The sequence below is a fragment of the Euleptes europaea genome, chromosome 6 (assembly GCF_029931775.1).
Source record: "Euleptes europaea isolate rEulEur1 chromosome 6, rEulEur1.hap1, whole genome shotgun sequence".
In the NCBI taxonomy this organism is placed as follows: Eukaryota; Metazoa; Chordata; class Lepidosauria; order Squamata; family Sphaerodactylidae; genus Euleptes; species Euleptes europaea.
In genome coordinates, this window is record NC_079317.1 from 4496686 (window position 1) to 4520570 (window position 23885).

Here is a 23885-nt window from a genome sequence, read left to right on the forward strand (position 1 = left end):
AAGTTTATTCCTTCCACTACTACCACATACAAACGTTTTGCATGAATCTGCCTTGAATAATTTGCTGTTGTCGATCAACTTGCAGCACGTGCCCAACTTTCACTGTGCTGCATTTTACAGAAATATCCTGCATTGAATTCAATACTCATTTATTCTGAATCGCCACATGGCTGAAATATGTGTGCGCAGATTTAGTCAGGTAATTAAAATGAAACCCTTTCCTCATTAGCAGTCAGGAGATCACCTGATTTGCAACAACAATAAAAAAATTCCCCCAGCGATCACTCAGGCTTGGCCTTTACCTTACTCGCCAGGACAACCCATTCTTTTGCTTCCAAAGCGACCTGTTTCTTGGCTCCAAATTTATTTTCAACAAGAAATTTCTCAGGAGTTTCCCCGAAGGCACAGAGAGCAGTTTCCTGTTCTCTCTTTGGCATTGGTGTGCTGAAGGAAGAGGAGCCAAGCCAGCGCCATGAAAAGCTGGCGCCCTTTTCTGGGAACTTGCAGCGTGGTTCCTGCCTCTGCCAGTCCTACCCTGGGGTCTTGTATTGCCCCCGCCTGCAGTGCGGCCTGGAACCATCAGCACAGGGCCGAACTGTGAAATGAACGTGCACTAGACAAGACAGCCCCCGTGGTGGAAGCAGCTGCCTGCACAGACCCTCTTCTTGCTTGGTCTTCTTCGGGGGATTTACAGGGGGAGAGAAGGTAGGTAGGTGACGTAGCCACAGTTCAAAAGGAGGACCTCAAGGCCCAGAGCACGGGTCCACAACCTTGCCTCCCTCCCACTGCAAACCTCACCCCATAATAGTAACTTGCTTAGGAAGGAAGACTGCTGGAGTTCTAGCCGTTCTCCTGCATCCACAGTGGACCTGTCTTTCCTGCCAAATTTGCAGGGCATTTGTAGGCCTGGCTGCTCTGCTTTAACTGTCAGAACACCGGGATTTTTGTGGCTTCCGCAAGGCCCACTGTTGAGCTGGCAGCCCAGTCCGTTCCCAGCTGATTCTGCCCAAACAAGCAGCTTTCCCTGCTGTTTATCCGACTGCATCGCTCAAATCGTGGCGTCCGAGCACTGACGGGGCAGAACAGCCCTCCAGTTCAAGGGTTCCTGTCACAGTTCAAATCTCCTCTCTACCTCGTCAGCGATCATGTTTGCGATGGCTAAGGAGGAGGTGGCCGCTGGGGAGGGAGCGTTCCTGACGTGGAGGATTCGGCCGCCGATGTCTCCCGTGCCCCCGTCAAACACGAAGTCGTCTATCAAGTTCCCGCTGCTGTCTAAGGCCTGAGCTCTAACGCCAGACGGACCCCTGCACAAGCAAAGGAGAAGGTGGGCATTCAAAAAGGAAAGGAGGAGGGATTTCTCTGCCTAACAAGACTAAGGTAGGAAGGTCCCCAAGTGAAGAAGGAAGAATAAGAGTTGGTTTTTATATGCTGACTCATTAAACCGGCTTTACAATCACCTTCCCCTCCCCACAACAGACACCCTGTAAGGTAGGTGGGGCTGACAGAGTGTGACTAGCCCAAGGTCAGCCAGCTGGCTTCATGTGTAGAAGTGGGGAAACAAATCCAGTTCACCAGATTAGCCTCCGCCGCTCATGTGGATGATGTGGGGAATCAAACCCGGTTCTCCAGATCAGACTCCACCGCTCCAAATCACAGCTCTTAACCACTACACCACACTGGCTCCCTCAGCCCCAAGTTGGTTTTCTGAGCACCTCTTGGGGTTAGCTGCAGAGGGCTGCCATGTTGGCCTTCAGCAGAACAGCTAGATTCGAGTCCAGAAGTACCTTAAAGACCAAAGAGATTTTTGGGGGAATGAGCTTTCAAGTATCTGACGAAGGGACCCTTGACTCTCAAAAGCTCATACCTCCCAAAATCTTGTTGGTCTCTAAGTTGCTACTGGACTCGAATCTAGTTGGAGATAGTCGCTACTCCTAAACATGTCAGGACCAGAGTGTAGGTTAGCTTCCTCAATGACTATCTGCAAATCCTCTATGTTTTTAAAAGTTTCTATGTGCAGCCCAACTGTATGCATACATGCTCAGAAGTAATTCTAACTGATTCAATAGCTTTTATTCCCAAGTAAGCGTGCACAGGTTTACAGCTCATGCAGATGCAGACAGACATCACTGTAGAGGCTGAGCAAAAGAAAACACAAAAAGGGTATTGTGAGTTTCCCTGCCCTCAGAAGCAACAGCCAACACAGTAGAAACAGGAGTGGAAACACATTTTCACATTGCACATCTTGTTTTCTTAGTACCAGGAAAGAGGAGGAGAGCTGGGGCTGTAACTTTTGGAGGCCACCGTGTATTTCTTTATTTACTTTATTTCTATCCCACCTTCTCCTCTATGGGGACCCAAAGTAGCTTTCATTGTTCTCCCGTTTGATCCTCACAACAACCCTGTGAGGTAGGCCAGGCTGAGTTTAATAATAATAATAATAATAATAATACGGCCACTGACCAGCAGAAAAAACAACAGCCACAACAAACAGTAAGAAAACCACAACAACAGCTACTACTGCTACTACTACAAATAATCTAAGCCTAAAAATGGCTGAGTGTGTGTGACTGGCCCAAGGTCACCCAGCAAGCTTCCATGGCACGAGTGAAGATTCGAACCTGGGTTTCCTAGATCCTAGTCCAATGCTTTAACCACCACCCCACACTGGCTCTCTATCTCTCATATCTCACATGCATCTCTCATCACAGCCTCACCCTTCACCTGGATGGAGCAGCTCCCTCTCTCCGGAGCATAAGTAAATTTTCTCCTCTGACATGATTCATCTGCTTTGAGGGGAAACAGCTGAAGACCCGTGTAAATATTTCTGCACGTTTTTAAAGATTGGGTTTGGGTTTTTTTACCTGAGTACATCGTCGATGGTAACTTCGGGTATGAATTTTTGGAGCTGCTTTACTTGAGCGTTAAGGAAACAGGCCCTGTACATTTCCCCCATCCCGTAAGAGAGGTTCCGGCACACCAGCTTCCATAAACCACTGGCGGGAAAACAGGAAAGTAAAAACACGTTGCAACGGATCTCCTTCTGCCCTGGTTGTCACGTATGGTAAGCACACCTACACACCGGCTGCATTTCAAAGGTCCTCCACTTGAAGCAGATCAATTGCTGTGATAAGTTGCTATGTTTATAGATCTTGTATTTCACTTTAAAAAAATATGTTATCTTACTTAACCAGCCACCTCAAGCAATGACACAACTTTGAATTGTGTTAAAATTCCCTTTTATTATTATTTATTTATTATTTATTACATGAAAAAATCTAAGAGATTCTAACAAATTACTATAGATCTGAAATACAGTAAAAAAAATTACAATGAAAAATGCAATAGAGTTACATACCTATCCATGTGTCATGCCAGGGATAATTCTCAGACAGCATGCAAGCTTGCCTGGCAAAGAATATCCAACCCCTTACAATCTTTTCATATACCCTTCCAGAGGTCAAAGATAGGACATTTTGGAGGACATTGATTCATAGGGTCGCCATGAGTTGGAAGCGACTTGATGTCACTTAACACACACAGAGGTCAATTATTTTGAGAACCAATGAAAATTGCTTTGAAAATTGGTAGAAAATTGTTATGAGAATTCTACAGTATTCTCAGACATCAAAAGACATAAAAAGTCAAAATCATAGAATCATAGAGTTGGAAGGGACCACCAGGGCCATCAAGTCCAACCCCCTGCACAATGCAGGAAATTCACAACTACCTCCCCCCTCCACACCCCTAGTGACCAGAAGATGGCCAAGATGCCCTCCCTCTATATATATCCCTTTAACAAAAATCTTTCCCTAACTTTGATCTCATGTCAGATGGACAGATGACGTATAAAATACAGATATCAAAATTACTCAAAATAAAATTTCCACATCACACTTCTCTACCCTACCAGCAACAGTTACGCCAGGCGTCATGGATACTTCAAAGCAAGCGAGAAATCAGTAGTCCTTTGGAACTGCAAATGATATGTCTCTGTTGCTTTGTAGTGTGGTCTACTATTGTTATGGAAAGTTTCTCTGGTGCCAACAGCAGGCTAAGCACCAGAGAGCGCCTTGACACGGGCCGGGACCTGGAGAGAATTGCAGGTTATCTTGGCAGCACAAGTTCCACAACCCACAAACGTGACCCTGGGGGAGCATCTGTAGTGCAGAACCAGTTTCATTCCATCATTGCCTGTAACAAGCAATGGTGATCTTCCTAGAATGCCCACAATCAGCCTTCCAAGTTCACAGGGCAGGGGAGGAGGGGAAACTGAACTCTCTCTTTTTGCTTTAAAAAAGTTTATTAATGCGCTATAGTATATACATAAGCATAGACACTATATTTTTACAAGAAATATTTCCCAAATTCTTTGCATTTGTGACACATCATATCCTTTCTTTAAATATGCTAGTCTGATAAGGAGAAAGATTTCCTTAGATTTCAGAATCCACTCGTCAACTGTAAGACTTAGGTCTAATTTCCAATATCTTGCATATACTAGTCTAGCAGCTATCAACAGATGTGCAATTAAATTCTGTTTGTCTTTTGGAAAAATGGCTGTGTAGCTTAGCAGCATGACCTCAGCAAAAAAGGGGAAATCTATATCAAAGCCTCATTTTTTAGATAAGCTATAATAGAGGACCAATAGGTTTGTGTTCTACAACAAAGCTTCTTAAAGTGTGGGTCGCGACCCCATATGGGGTTGCGTACTGAATGTGGGGTCGCAAAAAATTTGGCAAAGAATTGTTTTAAAATAAATTTCTTTATTATCAGTAAATGTTTGATTTGTCTGCCTGTTTTAGATACCTATGTACCCAGGGTTGCGTAAAAATTTCTCGGGCGAAAAAGGGTCGCAAGTGGAAAAAGTTTAAGAAGCCCAGCTCTACAACATGTCCACCACATGTGCAGATAATCTGTATTTGGTAATTTACAGAATCAACATTTATCCTGCATATTCCCTTAGATTTTAGCTAATTTAAGCGGCGACAGGTACCACTGATATAAATTTTTTATTGAATTTACTCTGAATCCAAGGGAAACGGAACTCTCATCTCAAACTTGCAAACAAATGCAGAGAGGCCTTACCTGTAAGCAGCGGCATCCACAAAATCCCGCAGGCTGAAGTCATAAAATCTGTACCCCTCTCGCTTGAAGGCGAGCACGGCGTTAGGCCCCAGCCAGACGCTGCCGTCCATCCTTGGGGTGAAATGGATGCCCAGGAAGGGGAAACGGGGATCGGGCACCTACCAGCAGCAAAGCACAAGAAATAAAGCATATCTTTGCATCACATGGGGGGGGGAACAGTCGATGCACAAATGCTGTGAATGTGGTACACTGTAATGTGGTCCTCAGGCATAAGATAGCTGTCCAGAAAGTTGATTATGCAAAACTGTAATTTCTATTGTATGTTAGGAGATTAAATAAGCCAAAATATATAGCTGCTGTTAATTAACACCATAGTTTAGAAGATAAAGCTATATGTAGTATAAGAAAAATGCTAACAGCTTAAAATAACTTAGAACAATCACTTAAGAAGCTTAAATATGGTGTAATCAATATGTTTTTTTGTATTTCTTTACAGAAAAATAGTTTTTAAGGGATGGTAGTCACAAATTTATTTTTACAAATAGTTAACTTTGATAATGTGTCAAACAGTGTTTGTTATGTGGTATGTTAATGCCATGTCATGTTTATTTGTTTTTGTTATTGTTATTTGTAAGCATAAAATAAAATTTTGAAACACAACTAAGGGGAAGAAAGTTGGGTACATCTCTTTGCCAGATGAATATAATGTGGGCTGAGCATCTGTCCTAAGGTCACATCGACACCAGGCTTTCAGGCTGGCTTTAAACTGGCGGAGCAATTGTAACTTCTCCTGTGGGAAATGTCTTTTTAGCAGACATCACACAACTACAATTCACAGGGTTCCTAAGCCAGGACAGGTAACCTGGTTTAGGCTTATAGGGTAGATGTGCCCATAAGACTGCTCATGCACACATGCACACACAGTAACCGAAGCAAACCTCAGAGTGCCGCTACGATGAAACTAAAGGCACCCAGTAGGAGACCAGAAGGGGGGGTTCCTCGTCTCTCACTCCGGAGAGCTCTGAGCAAACTGCATACCGGATAAATGTTTCCACGAACCAAATAGCTCTTCTCCGGCTTGAGCACCAAATAGTCGCCACGGAAAGGCACGATGCGAGGCTCAGGGCTGCAACCGCTGATCTGCGAGAGGCGGTCCGAGTACAGCCCTGCGCAGGAAACGATGTGCCTGCAATGGATCTCCTCGCCCTGCCGCAAAACAAGAGGCACCGATTCAGCGGACAAATGAAGCGCCTCTCCAAAGCCAACAGAAGGAAGCGGCCCCTGAGCCCTCTCCTCTTGCTTCTGATCCCACTCCTCCCACAATGCTGCTCCCTGTGCCAAGGAGCCTGCATGGAGCAAGCCTTGCCCGTAAAGGGTCTGGCAGAGCAGAGGGCAGGGGCCAGAGGGCAGGAGCTGGCTCTTCAGGACTGAGGAGAGCTCCCAGGGAGTGTTCAAGCTGGAGGAGCCTGGGGCAGCGGTCCCCAACCTTTCTGTGGGCCCCACTGGAAGTCTGACACAAAACGGCTGCCGCAGCTTACCTTCATTCACACAGTGAAGATAGAATAATAGAATTGGAAGGAACCATACAGGCCATCTAGTCCTGCTCAATGCAGGATCAGCCTAGAGCATCCCTGACAAGTGCTTGTCCAGCCTCTGATTAAAAACCACCAGTGAGGGGAGCTCACCACCTCCCTAGGCAGCTGATTCCACTGTCCAACAACTCTTACTGTAAAAAGTTTTTTCCTAATATCCAGCCGGTACCTTTCCGCCTGCAATTTGAACCCATAATTGCAAGTCCTATCCTCTGCTGCCAACAGGAACAGCTCCCTGCATTCCTCTAAGTGACAGCCCTTCAAATACTTAAAGAGAGCAACCATGTCCCCCCTCAACCTCTTCTCCAGATTGAACATTCCCAAGTCCCTCAGCCTTTCCTGGTAGGGCTTGGTCTCCAGGCCTGATCATCCTCGTCGCTCTCCTCTGCACCCGCTCCATTCTGTTCACATCCTTTTTGAAGTGAGGCCTCCAGAACTGCACACAGGACTGACCAATGCAGTGTACAGTGGAACGATGACACCTTGCGATTTGGATGTTATGCCTCTGTTGATGCACCCCAAAATCACATTAGCTTTTTTGGTCGCCGAATCACACTGGCTGCTCATATTTAACTTTCGGTCCACCCATACCCCAAGATCCTTGTATTGTGTTGGTAGCGGCTGCCGAAGCAACATTTTTAAAAAGTCTGCACAGCCAATCAAATCTCCAATGGCCAATCTGTAGCCTTGCTGGGTAGAGGCTCCACCTGGCCCAGCCCACTTTCTAAAAATGCTCAGTGAGCACCAGGAAAAGTGTCAGCAGGAACCATGATGCCCATGGGACCCCAGGTGTAGAGGGACAGATCTCTTTCCTGGAGCTGTGCCCTTTGGTGTCACCCAGCCTCAAAAAAGGAGCCACAGAGGGAAGAACTGCGCCTTACTAGAGGAGTAATCCTATAGGCACCTGGCTCTGAGGAGCAAGCAAAATTTCTCTAAGACTGAAAGACACGACTGATTTCAAAATATTGTATCACTAGAACGTTTTCTGGCCAGAACTTGCCCACTCTGTTCAAGAGGGCTTTTCCACGCAAGTAATAGGGTTGCCCTGAACAAAACAGTTCACAAACTTACTTGGATAGATTGGGACTTGTGGTCTGTACTGCTGCATGTAGCCTACTGTATGCAGGGTCCTATTACATCATTTTTGAACTGCTTAATGTGTCGTAGCAATACTTATGCTATGCTTCAGTTCTATCTTTTAGATTTTTGGTTGGTTCCAAATTTCCACAATCCTAGGGCACTGTTTGTCGAAGGTCCCATTTTGTTGACGGTTACGACTCACTGTATGTAATCTGCCTTGCGTCCCTGCGAGAAAGGCGGACTATAAATAATGCAAATAAATTTAAAAAGCCAAATTTCTAATTACGTGTTTTAAATGTTGCTTAGCTCCAAGAGAGATTTTGTTATTTATTTAGGCTATTTATAGTCTGCCTTTCTAGCTGAGACTCAAGGCAGATTACACAGTGCAAGTCAACTACAAATTGAAAGGGCAGCAGGACATTCAACGAACAATACAGGAGAGTTTGGACTACAGACATTTGAAAACAAACAGAAATCACAAACAGCTGAAACAAAGCATGAGCTTTTAAGATTTTTTTATTTGAATTCATATATGTGAGTGTGTGTGTGTGTTTTTCTGGTTTTATTCAACCCGCCCCTCCAATAATATACATGTTCTCTCACACACACTTCCTAAGGCTCATCAGCTGAAAACATTAATTACAACTCTGAAACTGCCCAGCTTGCCTAATATTGTATTGGCCACGTCATCTGTCCATCGCTGTTAATTTTATAAAACAATGAACGTTTAGAAATGGAAAGTTTTTCTACCCCACATCACTGGGCACGGGGGGGGGGGGAACCAAAACATGCTGCTTGGTCTTACCTTGGAACTTCTAACAACAACGGGGTATTTCATCCCTGCCAAGAAGAAGAGAAAATGATGTGCATCTTGTGAAAGAGTCATCTTCCCTGGTTCATAACACTCAAGCCAATCAACTTGCTGGGGGTGGATAGCCGACCAGGTTTCAAGCTTCTTGTTTTGGGTACTGGGTCTGGCATCTTTGCTACAGTAGGAACTATACATATATGGCGCCCATCTTTTTAATAATTGAGGAATGGTTTTATGGTCTTATCGGTTTCTATTGTTTTGTTATAGTTGTAAATTTAAATGTTGTTACCAGCCCCGAGCCCGGCCTGGCTGGGAGAGGGCGGGCTAGATGGACGAAAAACAAACAAACAAATTAAAAAGCCCCTTAAAATCAACAGAGGACAGGATGTCTGATGGCATCCCCAAGAGTGTCATGCGGTTACATCTAGGCGAGCAGATGGATAAATCCCCCTCACGATAACAAAAAGGGGGAGATCAGAAATGGAAGTTAGGGAGGCCAACATTTAAAGAAAAAGGAACCGTAGCTGGCCCCAACCGTAAGCCTGGCGGAAGACCTCAGTCTTACAGCCCCTGTGGAACTCTTTAAGGTCCTGCAGGGCCCTGGTACCAGAGAGACTATTCCACCAGGCAGGGGCCAGGGCAGATACAGCCCTGGCTGAGGCCAGCTGGACACTCTTTGGGCCGGGGGCCACCAGCAGATGGGTACTTGATGAACGAAGAGTTCTCTGGGGAACGTACCAACAACCTTGAGGACCCCAAGATTAGCTGAAGAAGTGCCAGAGGGGAAAAAAGCACTCACCTTCTTTACTTCCTGCAGGACTTCCTTTCGTCATCTTCATATCTTCCACCTCAAAGTCGGTCAAGACTGTCCCCCCAGCTGCTTGGAAGTCCTCAGCATAAGAGAGGGCCACCTGCCTATAGTTCACAATGCCAGTGTATGGGGAGTCCAGGGCCATCAAACCCTGAAAAGGTGGGAGCACACAACAAAAAGAGGAGCCATTTTTCTAAGAAATCCGAGCCATTTTCCATCGTTTTCAACTGTGTTGAGTTCTTTCCCTCATTTTATCATACCGGCCTGGGAGATGCAAAGTGAGATTTCCCCCCAACCTTTCAATTTCTTGCCATCGCATTCCCTATTACTATGTATGGGTGTGAAAGCCGGACAATGAAGAAAGCTGATAGGGAGAAAGTAGATTCCTTTGAAATGTGGTGTTGGAGGAGAGTGTTATGGATACCGTGGACCACCAAAAAAACAAATCAGTGGGTTATAGATCAAATCAAGCCTGAACTGACCTTTGAGGCTAAAATGACTAAACTGAGGCTGTCATACTTTGGTCACATTATGAGAAGACAAGAGTTCCTGGAAAAGACAACAATGCTAGGAAAAGTTGAGGGCAGCAGGAAAAGAGGAAGACTCAACAAGAGATGGATTGACTGTATAAAGCAGGGGTCCTCAAACTACGGCCCGCGGGCCGGATCTGGCCCCCTCCTCCCTCTGGAGCCGCTGCCGTGCCAGTCCCTTCCCCAAACTAAGGTGGCCGTTCGTCGTATAAAGCCCTGAAAGAGCCATGCCGGGCTGGAAGAACATCCCTGTCTGCCTGCAAGCCGAGCAGGAGCGAGGCAGGCGAACGAGTGCCGGGGCCCCCGCGCGGGGAGCTTGGGTGGTGGCGCCTCCGGGGAGGGGAGGGCTGAGAGACCCGTCTCCCGCCGGCCTCCTCCCACGCCCTTCCCCCTTCCCCTCAGGTGCTCTTTGCCAAGCAGAGGGCCAGCCCAGCCTGCCTCCCGCTCCAGGAGGCGGGAAAGGATGGGTTCGGTGGCGGGGTCTCTCAGCCCAGCGAAGGGGGGAGTGTTGGCCATGGAGAGGCACCTGGGGGAGAGGCGGCACGTCCTCCTGCCGTAAGTTAACTTTTCTTTGCCTGGGTGCCTGGCTGCCTTCCCGTTTGGGCGGGGGGGGGCGGGCCCCCAACAGTGTTTGAGGGACAGTGAACTGCCCCCGTTTAAAAAGTTTAAGGACCCCTGCTATAAAGGAAGCCACAGCCCTCAGTTTGCAAGATCTGAGCAAGGCTGTTAAAGATAGGATGTTTTGGAGGACACTGATTCACAGGGTGGCCATGAGTCGGAAGTGACTTGACGGCACTCCCCACAAAATTGCTTTGGGTTGTAGGGTAATGGAATGACCATCTATGTTATGACATTTAATCAGTTTTCTGCTGCATCTTGACATGCTCCCATTAGGTGTGAAAACAGAAGTCAGTTTGGCCATATTTCTTCTAGCCAGCTGATGGATATTGACTACAGGTACTGAAATTGATATAGAATGGAAAATGTCTAATTTCCTGCTTCTTCTCAGAAGTCATTCTACCTTTATCTTTAATCAGTGAGTCTGGCGCTTCTCTGCGTTCTTAGCATACTCTGCCAACAGTAGCATTCTTACCTTTCCTGGATCTTCCCTTGTCTCCATTTCCTGAGGACTGTTATTAGATCACTTTGGCCTTCTGCCTGTGACTGTGACGGACCCACCTCACCATTAGGAAACATTTGTATTATAGTAGGTGGAAAAATCAGGCGGCCATCTTTCAGTCAGATTGTATGTGTTCCTAATGTTTTTAGCTTATATTTTAAATTATATTATATTGTGTTATACATTAACTGTTGTAAGCCACGCTGATACTGACCTGGTTGGGAAAAGGTGGGGTATAAATTGAATTAAACAAACAAATATTCTGCTCAGAACTGCTCTAGTAATTTAAAAGGTTATCATTAAATATTTAATACTGTTATGTCAGATATTACTGTGTGTGTGTGTGTGTGTTCAGTGGAGTGGTCCAGAGAGTATGCTCTAGTGATTGATGGTAATTGTGATTGTGACTCTCCGCAAGCCGCAGAAAGCACCACTACTCAGCTGGTTCAAAAGAAAATGTTAAGATTCAGTATCAGTGGTATTTTATGCCATAAAGAACACGCTTAAAATAGCAAACAGTAATAAACACTGGAGGTGGTGTACTGGTCAAGCAGATTTAGAAGAAAGAGGAGGAGGAGGAGGAGGAGGAGGAGGAGGAGGAGAGTTGGTTTTTCTATGCCGACTTTCTCTGCCACTTAAGGGAGACTCAAACTGGCTTACAATCACCTTCCTTTCCCCTCCCCACAGCAGACACCCTGTGAGGTGGGTGTGGCTGAGAGAGCTGTGACTAGCCCAAGGTCACCCAGCTGGCTTTTGGGTGTAGGAGCAGGGAATCAAACCCAGTTCTCCAGATCAGAGTCCACCGCTCCAAACCACCACTCTTAACCACTACACCACTACGTCTTAAAAATTCAAGGTTCCTGGACCGCTATTCTGGACCAAGTACAAGCTACGGATTGCTGATGAATCCTACAGTTAATACGGTGCTAGCTGAAAGAGGAAGTGACGCTTGACACGGAGTTGGTAATAAATCTGCTGATCGTGGCAAAGATGCGTAGTGGAAAAGATTGGGAAATGATAAAGCACTGACAAGATCAGAATGGTTTAGCTAGATTTAGAAAGTGTGGAAGAACTGAACCCCGGTCTCCCACACTCAGGCTCTTCAGCACTACCCCACACTGACTTTGTCTGCCAGAAGAGCAAGAAGGTTGCTTACCCGGCAGTAGGGCTCCTTTGCTTGTATTTCTTTGCCAGTGATGAGTTTCAACCCTCGGACCTTGTTCTGTAGCCCTCTCTCGTATAACGCCTTGAGCCTTGGAATTTCTTCATGTTCCGCTGCAACAATGAGCTACAGAAGCCACAAGAAAAGCTGTCTTACCGTAAGAATTCATTTGAAACAAGTCGCTGGAGGAGAATTTTACCGATGCTGTGTTCCGCCAAAAAGACAAAGAAGTGGGTTCTATGTCAAGTCAAGCCTGAACTCTCCCTAGAAGCTAAAATGACTAAACTGAGGCTGTCGTACTTTGGTCACATTATGAGAAGACAGAGTTCTTGGAAAAGACAATAACGCTAGGAAAAGTTGAGGGCAGCAGGAAAAGAGGAAGACCCAACAGGAGATGGGTTGACTCCCTCAAGGAAACCACGGTCTTCAGGTTGCAAGACCTGAGCAAGGCTGTTAATGAGAGGATGTTTTGGAGGTCATTCATTCACAGGGTTGACACTTGATGGCACTGAACAAGAGACTTGATGGTACTGAACATGTATGAGAATGCAACCGAACTGCTATTGTTCAGAGCATTAGTGTGCATATGATCATGCTCAGGAAGGCAGAAAAGCAGTAATTCCATTTTCCTTGGTGATTAAAAGCCAAGGACAGCATAACTGAGAAGGCTTGACCTAGGGCTGAGGGTTATGCGCTTCAACAACCCAAGTCCCCAAGGAAGCAGCTAAAGGAGCTGATCCAGAATGACAGCTCTGAGGATTTTTCAGAGGTGACATTTTCAATTAATGCTGCCTCACGATAACAATGCAAAAACTTCAGTTAATCACGAGCTTCATAGACAACTCCTTACGAGGCCCGATTCCAGTGTGATGCTGGTGAGGCAGAGGATGTCTCTGCTTTCCATTGGCAGCAGCTTAAACAAGAGGGCACGGGAGTACAAAACTGTGAGGTTCTTTCAGCCCATTCCTCACCTCCGAGGACAAAAGTCCTCAGAAGGCCAGGAAGGGGCTGCGCCAGCATTGCCCCCCCCCCCAGCACCTGGGCTACTTACGCCACTGTGAGTGGCCCCAATGCTGGCTGTGAGGCCCGGCCGCCAGTCTCCTGGCGCTGACGTGGCAGCACTACCCATGGACGCTGGCTGGTCCTTCCGCCGGCATCCTACTGGTGCAAATCCCTGCGTCGGGTGTTCTGGGGGGCGTGCCTGGGGGCGGAGCTGCTTGTAGGCAGCTTCCTGTCCCCGTTCAGCTCGGAACGCCAGCGTTAAGAACAGTGTTGTTATGACTGCTTTTTAGCAGGTGTAGCATCGCTGTTCTCTATGGGGCAAAAAGCCCCGTTTTTTTTAAAAAGCCTTTAAAAAGCCTTTTTAAACCTTTAATCGGCTGTGAAATGGCTTTGGAGGCACCTCAGCTGCTGAAAGCTCAGGAATGGTTGGTCACATTTTAAATCCAGGATTCCATTTAAATCTACTGTAACGGGAGAGTCTTCAAGTGAAAAGCAAGAAAGGGAAAGCACCTACCCTACCTTGCCGCACTGTTTATAGGGGATTCCCTTTTCGTCACAGTATTTGTAGCAAAGGGCAGCGCCTTCCACGCACAGCTTTGCTTTCAAGGATCCTGGCGTGTAATAAATCCCGCTGTGGATGACCCCGCTGTTGTGTCCGCTCTGATGACAAGCTACAAAGGAGATGCATTGGAAACAGTTAGGTATCTGTCTAGCCCACTGGTTCCCAACCAGGGGTCCGTGGACCCCCAGGGGTCCGCGAGAACTAAATTAAGGTCCACGAAAAAAAGTTATAAACCCATAATAAATTAATATTTTCAATTAAAAGTTCTCTATTAGAAAAATATATATTCAAATATTATTCTACGCTTAATGTTTAACTAACAGTTATGATTAAAGTTTATTTTCAAATTCTCGGAATTTTTATTTTGAACCTTGGGGTCCCTGCACCGAACAAAAAAGTCCTAGTGGTCCCTGGTCAAAAAAAGGTTGGGAACCACTGGTCTAGCCGGTACATTTTAATCCTGGTGCTAATTATTTTATTGCGACAAGGTGACATGACTGTTCCAACTGCCCGTGTATTGATTTTATACTGCATCGCAGCACACAGGAAGTGACTACAAAACAATACAACAGCTGCTGCAATTATCAAGCACAATTCAAGAGGAATCATGCAAGCCCTAACAAACTAAATGGGTGTACAAAACAGAGTTTACGTATGAAAAGTTCCTAATGGATTATAACAGCTTTACTAAGCGTTAAAACCCCCCCACTAAACTTGGAAGCCAAAACTACAGGAAATACCAGAAAAAAACGCACTAAAGACTATGGCCCTGTAGAGATCTTAAAACAAACCATGATTAAAGATGATTATTGATTGATTTCATTTATAGTCCACCTTTCTCGTTGACTCAGTGTGGATTATGTAATTAAAGACAATGCAATCATCGACTGCAATCATATGGCAAAACAGAATCAGGAGTCATAGTTTGAAGGAGGTTTGCAAACCGTGGTCTGGAGTGATGCTGAAGTTGATAAAACTATGATTACAGTTGTTGCTCTGCCTCCTGGGTCATTTCACCAGAGAGGTAAAGGCAAAGTAGTCCCCTGTGCAAGCACTGGGTCATTACTGACCCATGAGGTGACATTTACTAGGCAGACCATGTTTACGGGGTGGTTTGCCATTGCCTTCCCCAGTAGTCTACACTTGACCCCCAGCAAGCTGGATACTCATTTTACCAACCTCAGAAGGATGGCCGGCTGAGTCAACCTTGAGCCGGCTACCTGAAACCCACTTCCTTCGGGATTGAACTCAGGTCGTGAGCAGAACTTTATTGACTGTAGTACTGCAGCTTACCACTCTGCACCACGGAGCTCCTCTCACCTAAGAGAGCAGACCAGAACTGACAGCAGAAAAACAGCTATAGCTCAAAAGTGGTTGGCCCATGCCCTAGGGAACGTCATTCATAATCTACACAAACCATGGTTTGGCATGATCTGAGTTAAACAAATGAATGTTCACAAAGTTCTACTTCGTTATTCAGACATGAAAACAAATGCAGTTTCATACCCAATTCCTCTTCCTTTTCCAACACTCCGAAAACCAGGGAAGGATGCCTCAGAATCAGCTCCCGGGCAGATGCCAGCCCCACAATTCCACCGCCAATCACAGCTACGTCCAAGGTGCTATGGAAAATATGTCAGAAAAGAATATTCTCAAACTAAGCACCAGGGTGGATAAAAATAAAAGTTTTTTTTAAATGAACAAAATCGGATTTTTTAATTTAAATTGGTTTTTTTTTTTAAATAAAATGCTTTTTGAGGAAATATATCTATATCAGTTCTTGTAGGTTATCCGGGCTGTGTGACCGTGGTCTTAGTATTTTCTTTCCTGATGTTTCGCCAGCAGCTGTGGCAAGCATCTTCAGAGGAGTAACACTGAAGGACATCTCTCAGCGTCAAAGTGTGTTGGAAGAGTAATATGTATAGTCAGAAGGGTGTTGAGATTGAGCTGAGTCATTGTCCTGCAAAAGTATCAAAGGTAATGTGCTAATCATTGTCCTGTAAGTATCAAGGTAATGTGCCAATTAAGGTGTGGTATGTCAATGTGGAGCCATTGTACGGTATCCTGAAGTGATCTGTTAACATGTGGAATCCAAGGCTAATCTGCATGGCTGTTGTGGACTGTAGTCTTTGTTTGTGTAGCCTGGAGTTTTTCAGGACAGGAAGCCAAGCCTTATTCATTCTTAAACACTCTTCTTTTCTGTTAAAATCTATCTATAGTTTTCTATTTAAGCTATATTATAATCCAAAGGTTATTCATCATAAAATAAGGATTAGTTTTTTAATTATGTAGCATAAGGCTGTATATTCATGCAACGTTGAAAATTTTTGGTATATTAATTCCATTAATCCGTTCACAATGTCATGTTCTTCCAGAGGTTTCTGTAAGATTATTTTGGGCAATTTTGCTATCGAGAAGATATTGGCTGTTACGGCACTTTGTATTCCCAGGGATGTATTAAGAGTTTGAAAATGTTACAAAAAAATGCTGTTCGAACTTTCTATGTATTCCCAGCGATGTATTAAGAGTCTGAAAACGTAAAAAAAAAAATACTGTTCCCACTTTTTGGCCCCTTTAGCTGTGAAGACGTCTTCCAACCATTAATAGCCGTGGTATCCAAAAACCCTTTTAAAGCGATGTTTTTTTGTAACATTTTCAAACTCTTAATACATCGCTGGGAATACAAAGTGCGGTAACCCCATTTGTCACAGAGGCTTGGTTTTGCAGTTCTCAAAACTGCGAATTTGTGCCTGCAGAGATAACAGGCCTCTTCTTCACGGCAAAAATGTTATAAAATAAACCGCATTTCCTTGATTTAATACCTTGTGCTATATTTCAGCGCTAAAGACACAGAAAGTCTGTAAGTAAATCGCAGGCGCTGAAGACTTCCTCTGCCAGAGACCTTGGAGAGCTAGTATGTGTATATACACATTTACACACTATATGCACATGTGTATATATGTGTGTGCGTACACACACACACATATGTATACACACATAAGCACACAGCTATATATACACATACATATACACACTATATACACACATGTATATATATATATATGTATGGGTAGATAGATACACACACATATGTATATACACATAAGCACACAGCTATATATACACATACATATACACACTATATACATACATACATATATATACACACAGACACACACACACATATATATATGGATAGAGATATATACACACGCATATGTATATACACATAAGCACACAGCTATATATACACATACATATATACACACTATATACACATATGTATGTATGTATATATATATACGTATGTGTAGATAGACAGATAGAGATACACACACGTATATATATACACATAAGCACACAGCTATATACACACATACATATACACACTATATACACATATGTATATATATATATGTATGTGTAGATATAGATATACACACACATATGTATATACACATAAGCACACAGCTATATATACACATACATATACACACTATATACATACATACATACATATATATACACACAGACACAGACACACACATATATATATGGATAGAGATATATACACACACATATGTATATACACATAAGCACACAGCTATATATACACATACATATACACACTATATACACATGTGTATATATATGTGTGTGTGTGTAGGTAGATAGAGATATATACACACACACATACATATACACACTATATATGTATGTATGTATATTTGTTTGTTTGTATGTATGTATGTATGTATGGATAGATAGATAGCTAGAAAGATAGAAAGAGACAGACAGACAGCAGACACATTTAGGACATTTGGTACCCACCTTTCTTCCTTACGGGGCTCAAAGTGGCTTACCGTATAAATAAAAGGCATAAAATAGTGAGAGTGTGTGTGTGTGTGTGTGTGTGTACACTCCAAAGGTGGGTCCCAAATGTCTCAAATCAATGAAAACAACGAGGGGGCGAGGAGGAGGAGGAGGAGGAGGGCCCGCCCGCCCGCCCTCAGCGCGGTTCCTCCCGACCTGCTGCCGCGGTCCGAGGGCGCCCGAGCAGGGAGGGCCGCCCGGTTGGACTTCTGCCTGGCTGGGCCCAGAGAAGCCCGCCGCCCCCCCCCCTGTCCGGGGGGCTCCCCTCACCTGCGAGCAGCGCCGCTGAGGGCCCTGCGGGGGAAGGAGGCGGCGGCGGCGGCAGCGGCCGCCCCCCCTCGGCGCCAAGCCCGCGCCACGAGCGGCCCCATGTCGAGCTCTCGGCCGCCGCCGCTCCTCCCTCCCTCCCTCCCTCCCTCCGCGCAGGCCCGGGCGGAGCCACCGGAGCGGCCCGGAGGACTCGGAGGCGGCGGCGGCGCGACGCGGGCTGAGGTGAGGCGGGGAGGCCGCGCCCTCCCTCGCTCCGCAAAGGCCCGGGCGCGTCGCGGCCTAGGCGGCCCCTCACGGCCTGAGGGTGGGGGGGGGGACCGGCGCGGCCTCACCGCCTCACCTGAGGTGAGGCGGTGAGGCCGCGCCGGTCCCCCCCCCCCCTCAGGCCGTGAGGGGCCGCCTAGGCCGCGCCTGCGCTTCGGCGCTTATGGGGCTGCCCCACAGACTCCCCCCCCCTTCCGCGGCCTGGAGCGCCGCTTCCTCGCGAGTAGACGCGGCTCAGGCCTGGCGGCGCAGATCTTTCCCAGTCTGCCCTGGATATATGGGGGGGGGGCTCTTAAGACGGGAAAAACCGCCCCCCCCCACCGCTGCGGAGCTGGCCTTGCAGGCCCAGAAGAGGCCCGGCGCCCGGCTTTCCCGCCTCTCCCGTCGTGGCAGCGGCCTCGGCCTACCTTGCGGGGTTGTCGTCAGGATAGGGTCGCCCGGTCCCTCTTCGCCACCGCAGTGCCGGATTTACGTATAAGCTAAACAAGCTATCGCTTAGGGGCCCCCACTCTCTTGGGGGGGGGGGCCCAAAAAAATTTAAAGGGGAAAAAAAACCTGGATGTACATTTCCAAAATTTAAGATAAAAACCAATTAAAATAAAACCTACACACAGCAACAGTGTTATCATTTTAAGTTCGAGCTTAATAATTATTTCACTATTAATATACTTCTTAATTGTATTTCAGTTTAACAATTACTTTGATAAAATACATATTTTGTTACGTGCAAATGGCTTTAGATACCTATTAGGTCCATAAATTACCATATGGCATATATTCAACACAAAAAACAGCAACAATGTGTTGTGGACAAAGGACAGCAGACATATAAAGGGCCCCATTGCCTTCAATAGCTTAGGGCCTCATCAAACCCAAATCCGGCCCTGCGCCGCAGAGCCTGAGGAGAGCGGGGTTTGGGGGAGGGGAGGGACCCAAATGCCATAGAGTCCAATGGCCGAAGCGGCCGTTTTCCTCAGGTGAACTCATCTCCATCCGCTGCAGATCAGTGGTAATAGCGGGAGATCTCCAGCTACTACCTGGAGGTTGGCAACCCTAAGTCAGGATCACCCGCGACAACATTCGTGAAGCACCCTCAATACGCTAATACTCTCTGGGGGAGGGGGTTGCACTGTTTAGAGATGAGGGCTGTGACTTGTTGGCACTTTCCACCACCACATGTACTAATAGTTGCCTACCTTACAGGGCTGATGCAAGGATTCCGGAGACAATGTACTTGAAGTTCTCAGAACCCTTGACGTGCGCTGTGTAAATGCTCGGCCTTATTAGCATCTTCCAGCAAACAGACGGTTGATTAAGGCTGTTTCAGGAGGATAGCTGTGTTGGTCTGCATTGGAAGAGCTAGATTCGAGTCCGGTAGCATCTGGGCTTGAATCTAGCTCTTGATTCAGACCGAATCAGCAACGCATATCTTTGTTCTTTAATTCTGGAAACTGTCACTAAATGGTGCGTATTATTCTTTTTGCAGGACCAGGGATGAAGAAACGGGTAGCTAAATTTCCACAGCTGTAAAACGCATCTTGTTCAGAAGCTGTAGGATGCTGATCGAATGTTTGACCCGCCAGGCATGCAGAGTTCAGAAGCTGCCCTCCTGTGATGCTTACAGGCACCTGTGGGGGTGGCTGAATGCTGTTTTTAACAAGTAAGGAAGCAGGTAGCAATAAATAAAAAGTATCTCACGAGGGGCATGTGTGCTACAAATTTGAACTAGTTTCCATCTGGTTAACTGTCATGACTCCCCCCTCCCCCCACAAGAATGGTCATTCCACAAGAGTTTCTTCTTTGAGGTTCCCTTACCATTTCACAGATCTGTAATTCCTGCTTTCATCGGTTGGGTGTTTTGTCCATAAAGCTGGGTTGGAAACTGGCTTAAGAGCCAGCGTGATGTCGTGGTTAAGAGCGGTGGTTTGGAGTGGTGGAGTCTGATCGGGAGAACTGGGTTTGATTCCCCACTCCTCCACATGAGCGGCAGAGGCTAATCTGGAGAACTGGATTTTTTCCCCCACTCCTACACATGAAGCAAGCTGGGTGACCTTGGGCTAGTCACACTCTTTCAGCCTCACCTACCTCACAGGGTAGGTTGTGGGGAGGGAAAGGGAAGGCGATTGTAAGCTGGTTTGATTCTACCTTAAGTGGTAGAGAAAGTCAGCATATAAAAACCAACTCTTCTTCCCTGCTCCTCCACATAAGTGGCGGACTCTAATCTGGTGAACCAGGTTGGTTTCCCTGCTCCTACCAATAAAGCCAGTTGGGTGACCTTGGGCTAGTCACAGCTCTCTCAGCCCCACCCACCTCACAGGGTGTCTGTTGTGGGGAGGGGAAGGGAAGGCGATTGTAAGCCGGTTTGATTCTCCCTTAAGAGGTAGAGAAAGTCGACATAAAAACCAACCCTTCTTCTTCTGATTCTGGGGCTCTTGGAGATTAAACCAAAAAAGCACTGCAGAAAAAAAAGAGAGATTAGAGGCGTTTGCATTTCTGATCTTCAAAGGAGAATGTTTGGGTTCGCTAAAGGGCTTTGTACGATTTGAAGATGCTTTTATACACCTCAAGGGAACTCACTGGCTGGCCTCCTTGTCAACAGGGTGGACCATGAACGGATCCAGGCTGTCGGGCCCGACCGAGCAGCCTCGGAGTGGCTCCTGCGCTGCGGGGCACACGTGCGCTACCAGGGCCTTGATAAATGGCAGCAAGATTACAACGGACTCCCCACAGGGCCGCTAGGGAAATACAAGATACAAGCCATCGACGCCACGGAATCTTGCATCATGTATAGGGGATTTGATCACCTGGGTAAGTAGCGGAATCTCAACTTCGGTCTTTTATTAGGTGTTTTATATCAGCTGCTGTTTCCTGCCCGCTCACTTCCACTGTACGCTCTAAAAGTGGCGCAGATAGTTAAATAAAGCCTTGGTTATGCAAAGAATACTCTAGACCAGGGGTCCCTAATGTGGTGCCTGCTGACACCTTTCCTGGAGACTGCGAAGTGTTTTCAGAAAGTTGCTGTGGTGTGTGTGTGTGTGTGTGTGTGTGTGTGGTCCTGCCGCAGCCATTTTGTGATTGCGCCCAGCACCGTTGGTCAGTATTCCAAAGATGCCTGCGATCTCAAAAAGGTTGGATATTGCTGCTCTAGATGCTCATAAGCCAGTGCTTGGCATGTAGAAGGTCCCAGGTTCAATCCCTGACATCTCCAGTTAGGGACTAGCCAGGTAGGTGACGTGAAAAACCTGGGACCCCCACCTGGCTCCTCCCACTTTCTGAAAACACTTGGCAGGCGCCAGGTAACGTGCGCCACATTGGGGAGTCCAGCCCTAATGAATGCCTTATCAAGCATCCCCTGCAGGTCTGCATTCCCCAGACACACATCTCATGCCAGTCATTTGTGGCGGAAGCCTTCCTGTAACTGAGCACAATTCCTGTAACGGAGCATCAGCCGTAGCTTTCCAGGCAGGATTTGTGTGCGAAGCCCCCTTCAAAGCAGACGTTCTGCCTCTGTTGCAGATGGCCTGGAGCACGTCGAGGAAATCAAGTTCTGCAAGTGCGCGTACCTCCAGGATGAGTGTTTGCAGCGACTCAGCGAGATCGAGAACTTACGGAGGAGCCTGCTGCGCCTGTGGGTCGTTTCCTGTGGGAACATCACAGACAAAGGCGTTATCGCTCTGCATAAGCTCAGGTATGCCTAGCGAATCCATGCGCTGCATGTACAGCATTACTGCGCCCGTGTTTCCTGCAGCCAGCAACAAATATGGATGATATAGACAGATTCACGGAGGATGGACCCATCAGTCGCTACTAGCCCTGGTGACTAAAGGGAACCTCCATCTATAGAGTCAGGCAACCTCTGAATTCTAGTGTGTGTGTTAAGTGCCGTCGAAGTTGCTTCCAACTCCTGGTGGCCCTATGAATCAATGTCCTCCAAAACGTCCTATCCTTAACAGCCTTGCTCAGATCTTGCAAACTTGAGGGCCATGGCTTCCTTTATAGAGTTAATAAATCTCTTGTTGGGGTCTTCTTCTTTTCCTGCTGCCTTCAACTTTTCCTAGCGTTATCTTCTTTTCCAGTGACTCTGGTGTTCTCATAATATGACCAGAGTACAACAGCCTCAGTTTAGTGCCAGGAGGCAATATCAGGAGAAGGCCTTGGCTTCTATGTTGTTGGCCTTCCCTCCAAAGTAACTGGTTGGCGGGATGGTGGACAAGATGGACCAGTGGTCTGATCCAGCAGGGCTCTTCTGATGTCCTTGTGACATATTCAAGTGTAAGCTCATATTTAAACCTCTGTGTGCACCCATCTGGGAACTCCAGTTGGGCCAAGATCTCTACATGGGTACGTAGATGAGCACATGCATGTATTCTCTTGGAAAATATTTGTGTGGCGTGGGAATAGACACACTTCTGCCGACTAGTATGGCTTGCTTTCCATCATGGGTGTTCTGAATGTCCTCCCAAAGCTATGTGGTCTGGTGTGATTTAAGATGAACTCCTTCCTTTCGCTTACCAGGTTCAAGAGAACAAAGGGAAGGTAACCTGTCTGTGTGTGTGTGTGAAGTGCAGTCAAGTCATTTCCGACTCATGGCGACCCTATGAATCAATGTCCTTCAAAATATCCTATCTTTGACAGCCTTGCTCAGGTCTTGCAAACTGAGGGCTGTGGATTCCTTTATGGAGTCAATCCATCTCTTGTTGGGTCTTCCTCTTTTCCTGCTGCCCTCAGCTTTTCCTAGCATGACTGTCTTTTTTCCAGTTACTCTTGTCTTCTCATAATGTGATCAAAATACGATAGCCTCAGTTTAGTCATTTTAGCCTCTAGGGTCAGTTCACGCTTGATTTGATCTATAACCCACTGATATATGTTTTTTTTGGCAGTCCACGATATCCGTAACACTCTCCTCCAACACCACATTTCAAAGGAGTCTACTTTCTTCCTATCAGCTTTCTTCAATGTCCAGCTTTCACATCCATACATAGTTATAGGGAATACGATGGCATGAATTAACTTAACCTGTCTGGGCGAACACAAAAGTTTGCAGACAGTTTTGAGCTCATTGCCTGGCTGTGGGTTCAGTGTGTTGGCCTCTCTTTAGACATGTATCTGTTTATATTACCTTTAGCGAAAGGCATATTTTCCTATGTTTTTAAAATGGACCACCTTCCGCCTCGTGTAGCAGTGAGCAAGTCCTTTGCAGAGCCTGACTTCACCCTTCTCCTTTAATTTTGTACAGTAATCTGGAGTATTTGTTCCTGAGTGACCTGCCTGGGATAAAAGAGAAGGAAACTACGGCAGAGATGCTTAGGAAATCAATACCATCACTGGTGTTGGAATTAGACTTGGAATAAGAAGCAATCCCGTGCTGTTTGGCTTTATTCTATTATATGAAAATAAAGAACTGCCATGCCTCATGTTTGCCCCAGACTACATTCTGGTCTTTCCACATTTGGAGAGAATGGAGGGGTCTGGAATGGCTCTGTTTGGCTCCAGCGGCCTGCACCATCATCATCTGCAGTGATATCTGAGTGGGCTGTGGGCTGTGCTGCTGAGCCCGACGTCCTGGGTTCAGGAGAACAGATGCCGGCACCGGCAAGTCAGAGAGAAAGTCCTATAGCCCAGCGGCTAATGCAGGAGCAGCCCTGTGTCACGTTTTGATGTCAGTCATTTTCCTCGTGATTATGTAAGGCAGTCTTATTTCATAGAGCTTTTTGTTGACTCGG

At 46.3% G+C, this 23885-nt stretch overlaps 2 protein-coding genes across 2 annotated transcripts; one reads left to right on the top strand and one right to left on the bottom strand.

Moving 5' to 3' along the window:
• Positions 1-1108: 1108 nt before the first annotated feature.
• L2HGDH (L-2-hydroxyglutarate dehydrogenase) lies at positions 1109-17999 on the bottom strand. The gene is made up of 10 exons (XM_056851123.1): positions 17899-17999; positions 15262-15377; positions 13713-13864; positions 12186-12317; positions 9368-9530; positions 8563-8597; positions 6124-6291; positions 5086-5243; positions 2862-2993; positions 1109-1304 (listed from the first exon to the last, which is right to left on the bottom strand). Exons 1-10 carry the CDS (start codon positions 17997-17999, stop codon positions 1109-1111), a joined length of 1353 nt encoding a protein of 450 aa, XP_056707101.1.
• A 1715-nt stretch (positions 18000-19714) lies between these two features.
• DMAC2L (distal membrane arm assembly component 2 like) lies at positions 19715-23513 on the top strand. The gene is made up of 4 exons (XM_056851777.1): positions 19715-19822; positions 20762-20970; positions 21679-21850; positions 23399-23513. Exons 1-4 carry the CDS (start codon positions 19719-19721, stop codon positions 23511-23513), a joined length of 600 nt encoding a protein of 199 aa, XP_056707755.1. The 5' UTR covers positions 19715-19718.
• Positions 23514-23885: the final 372 nt, after the last annotated feature.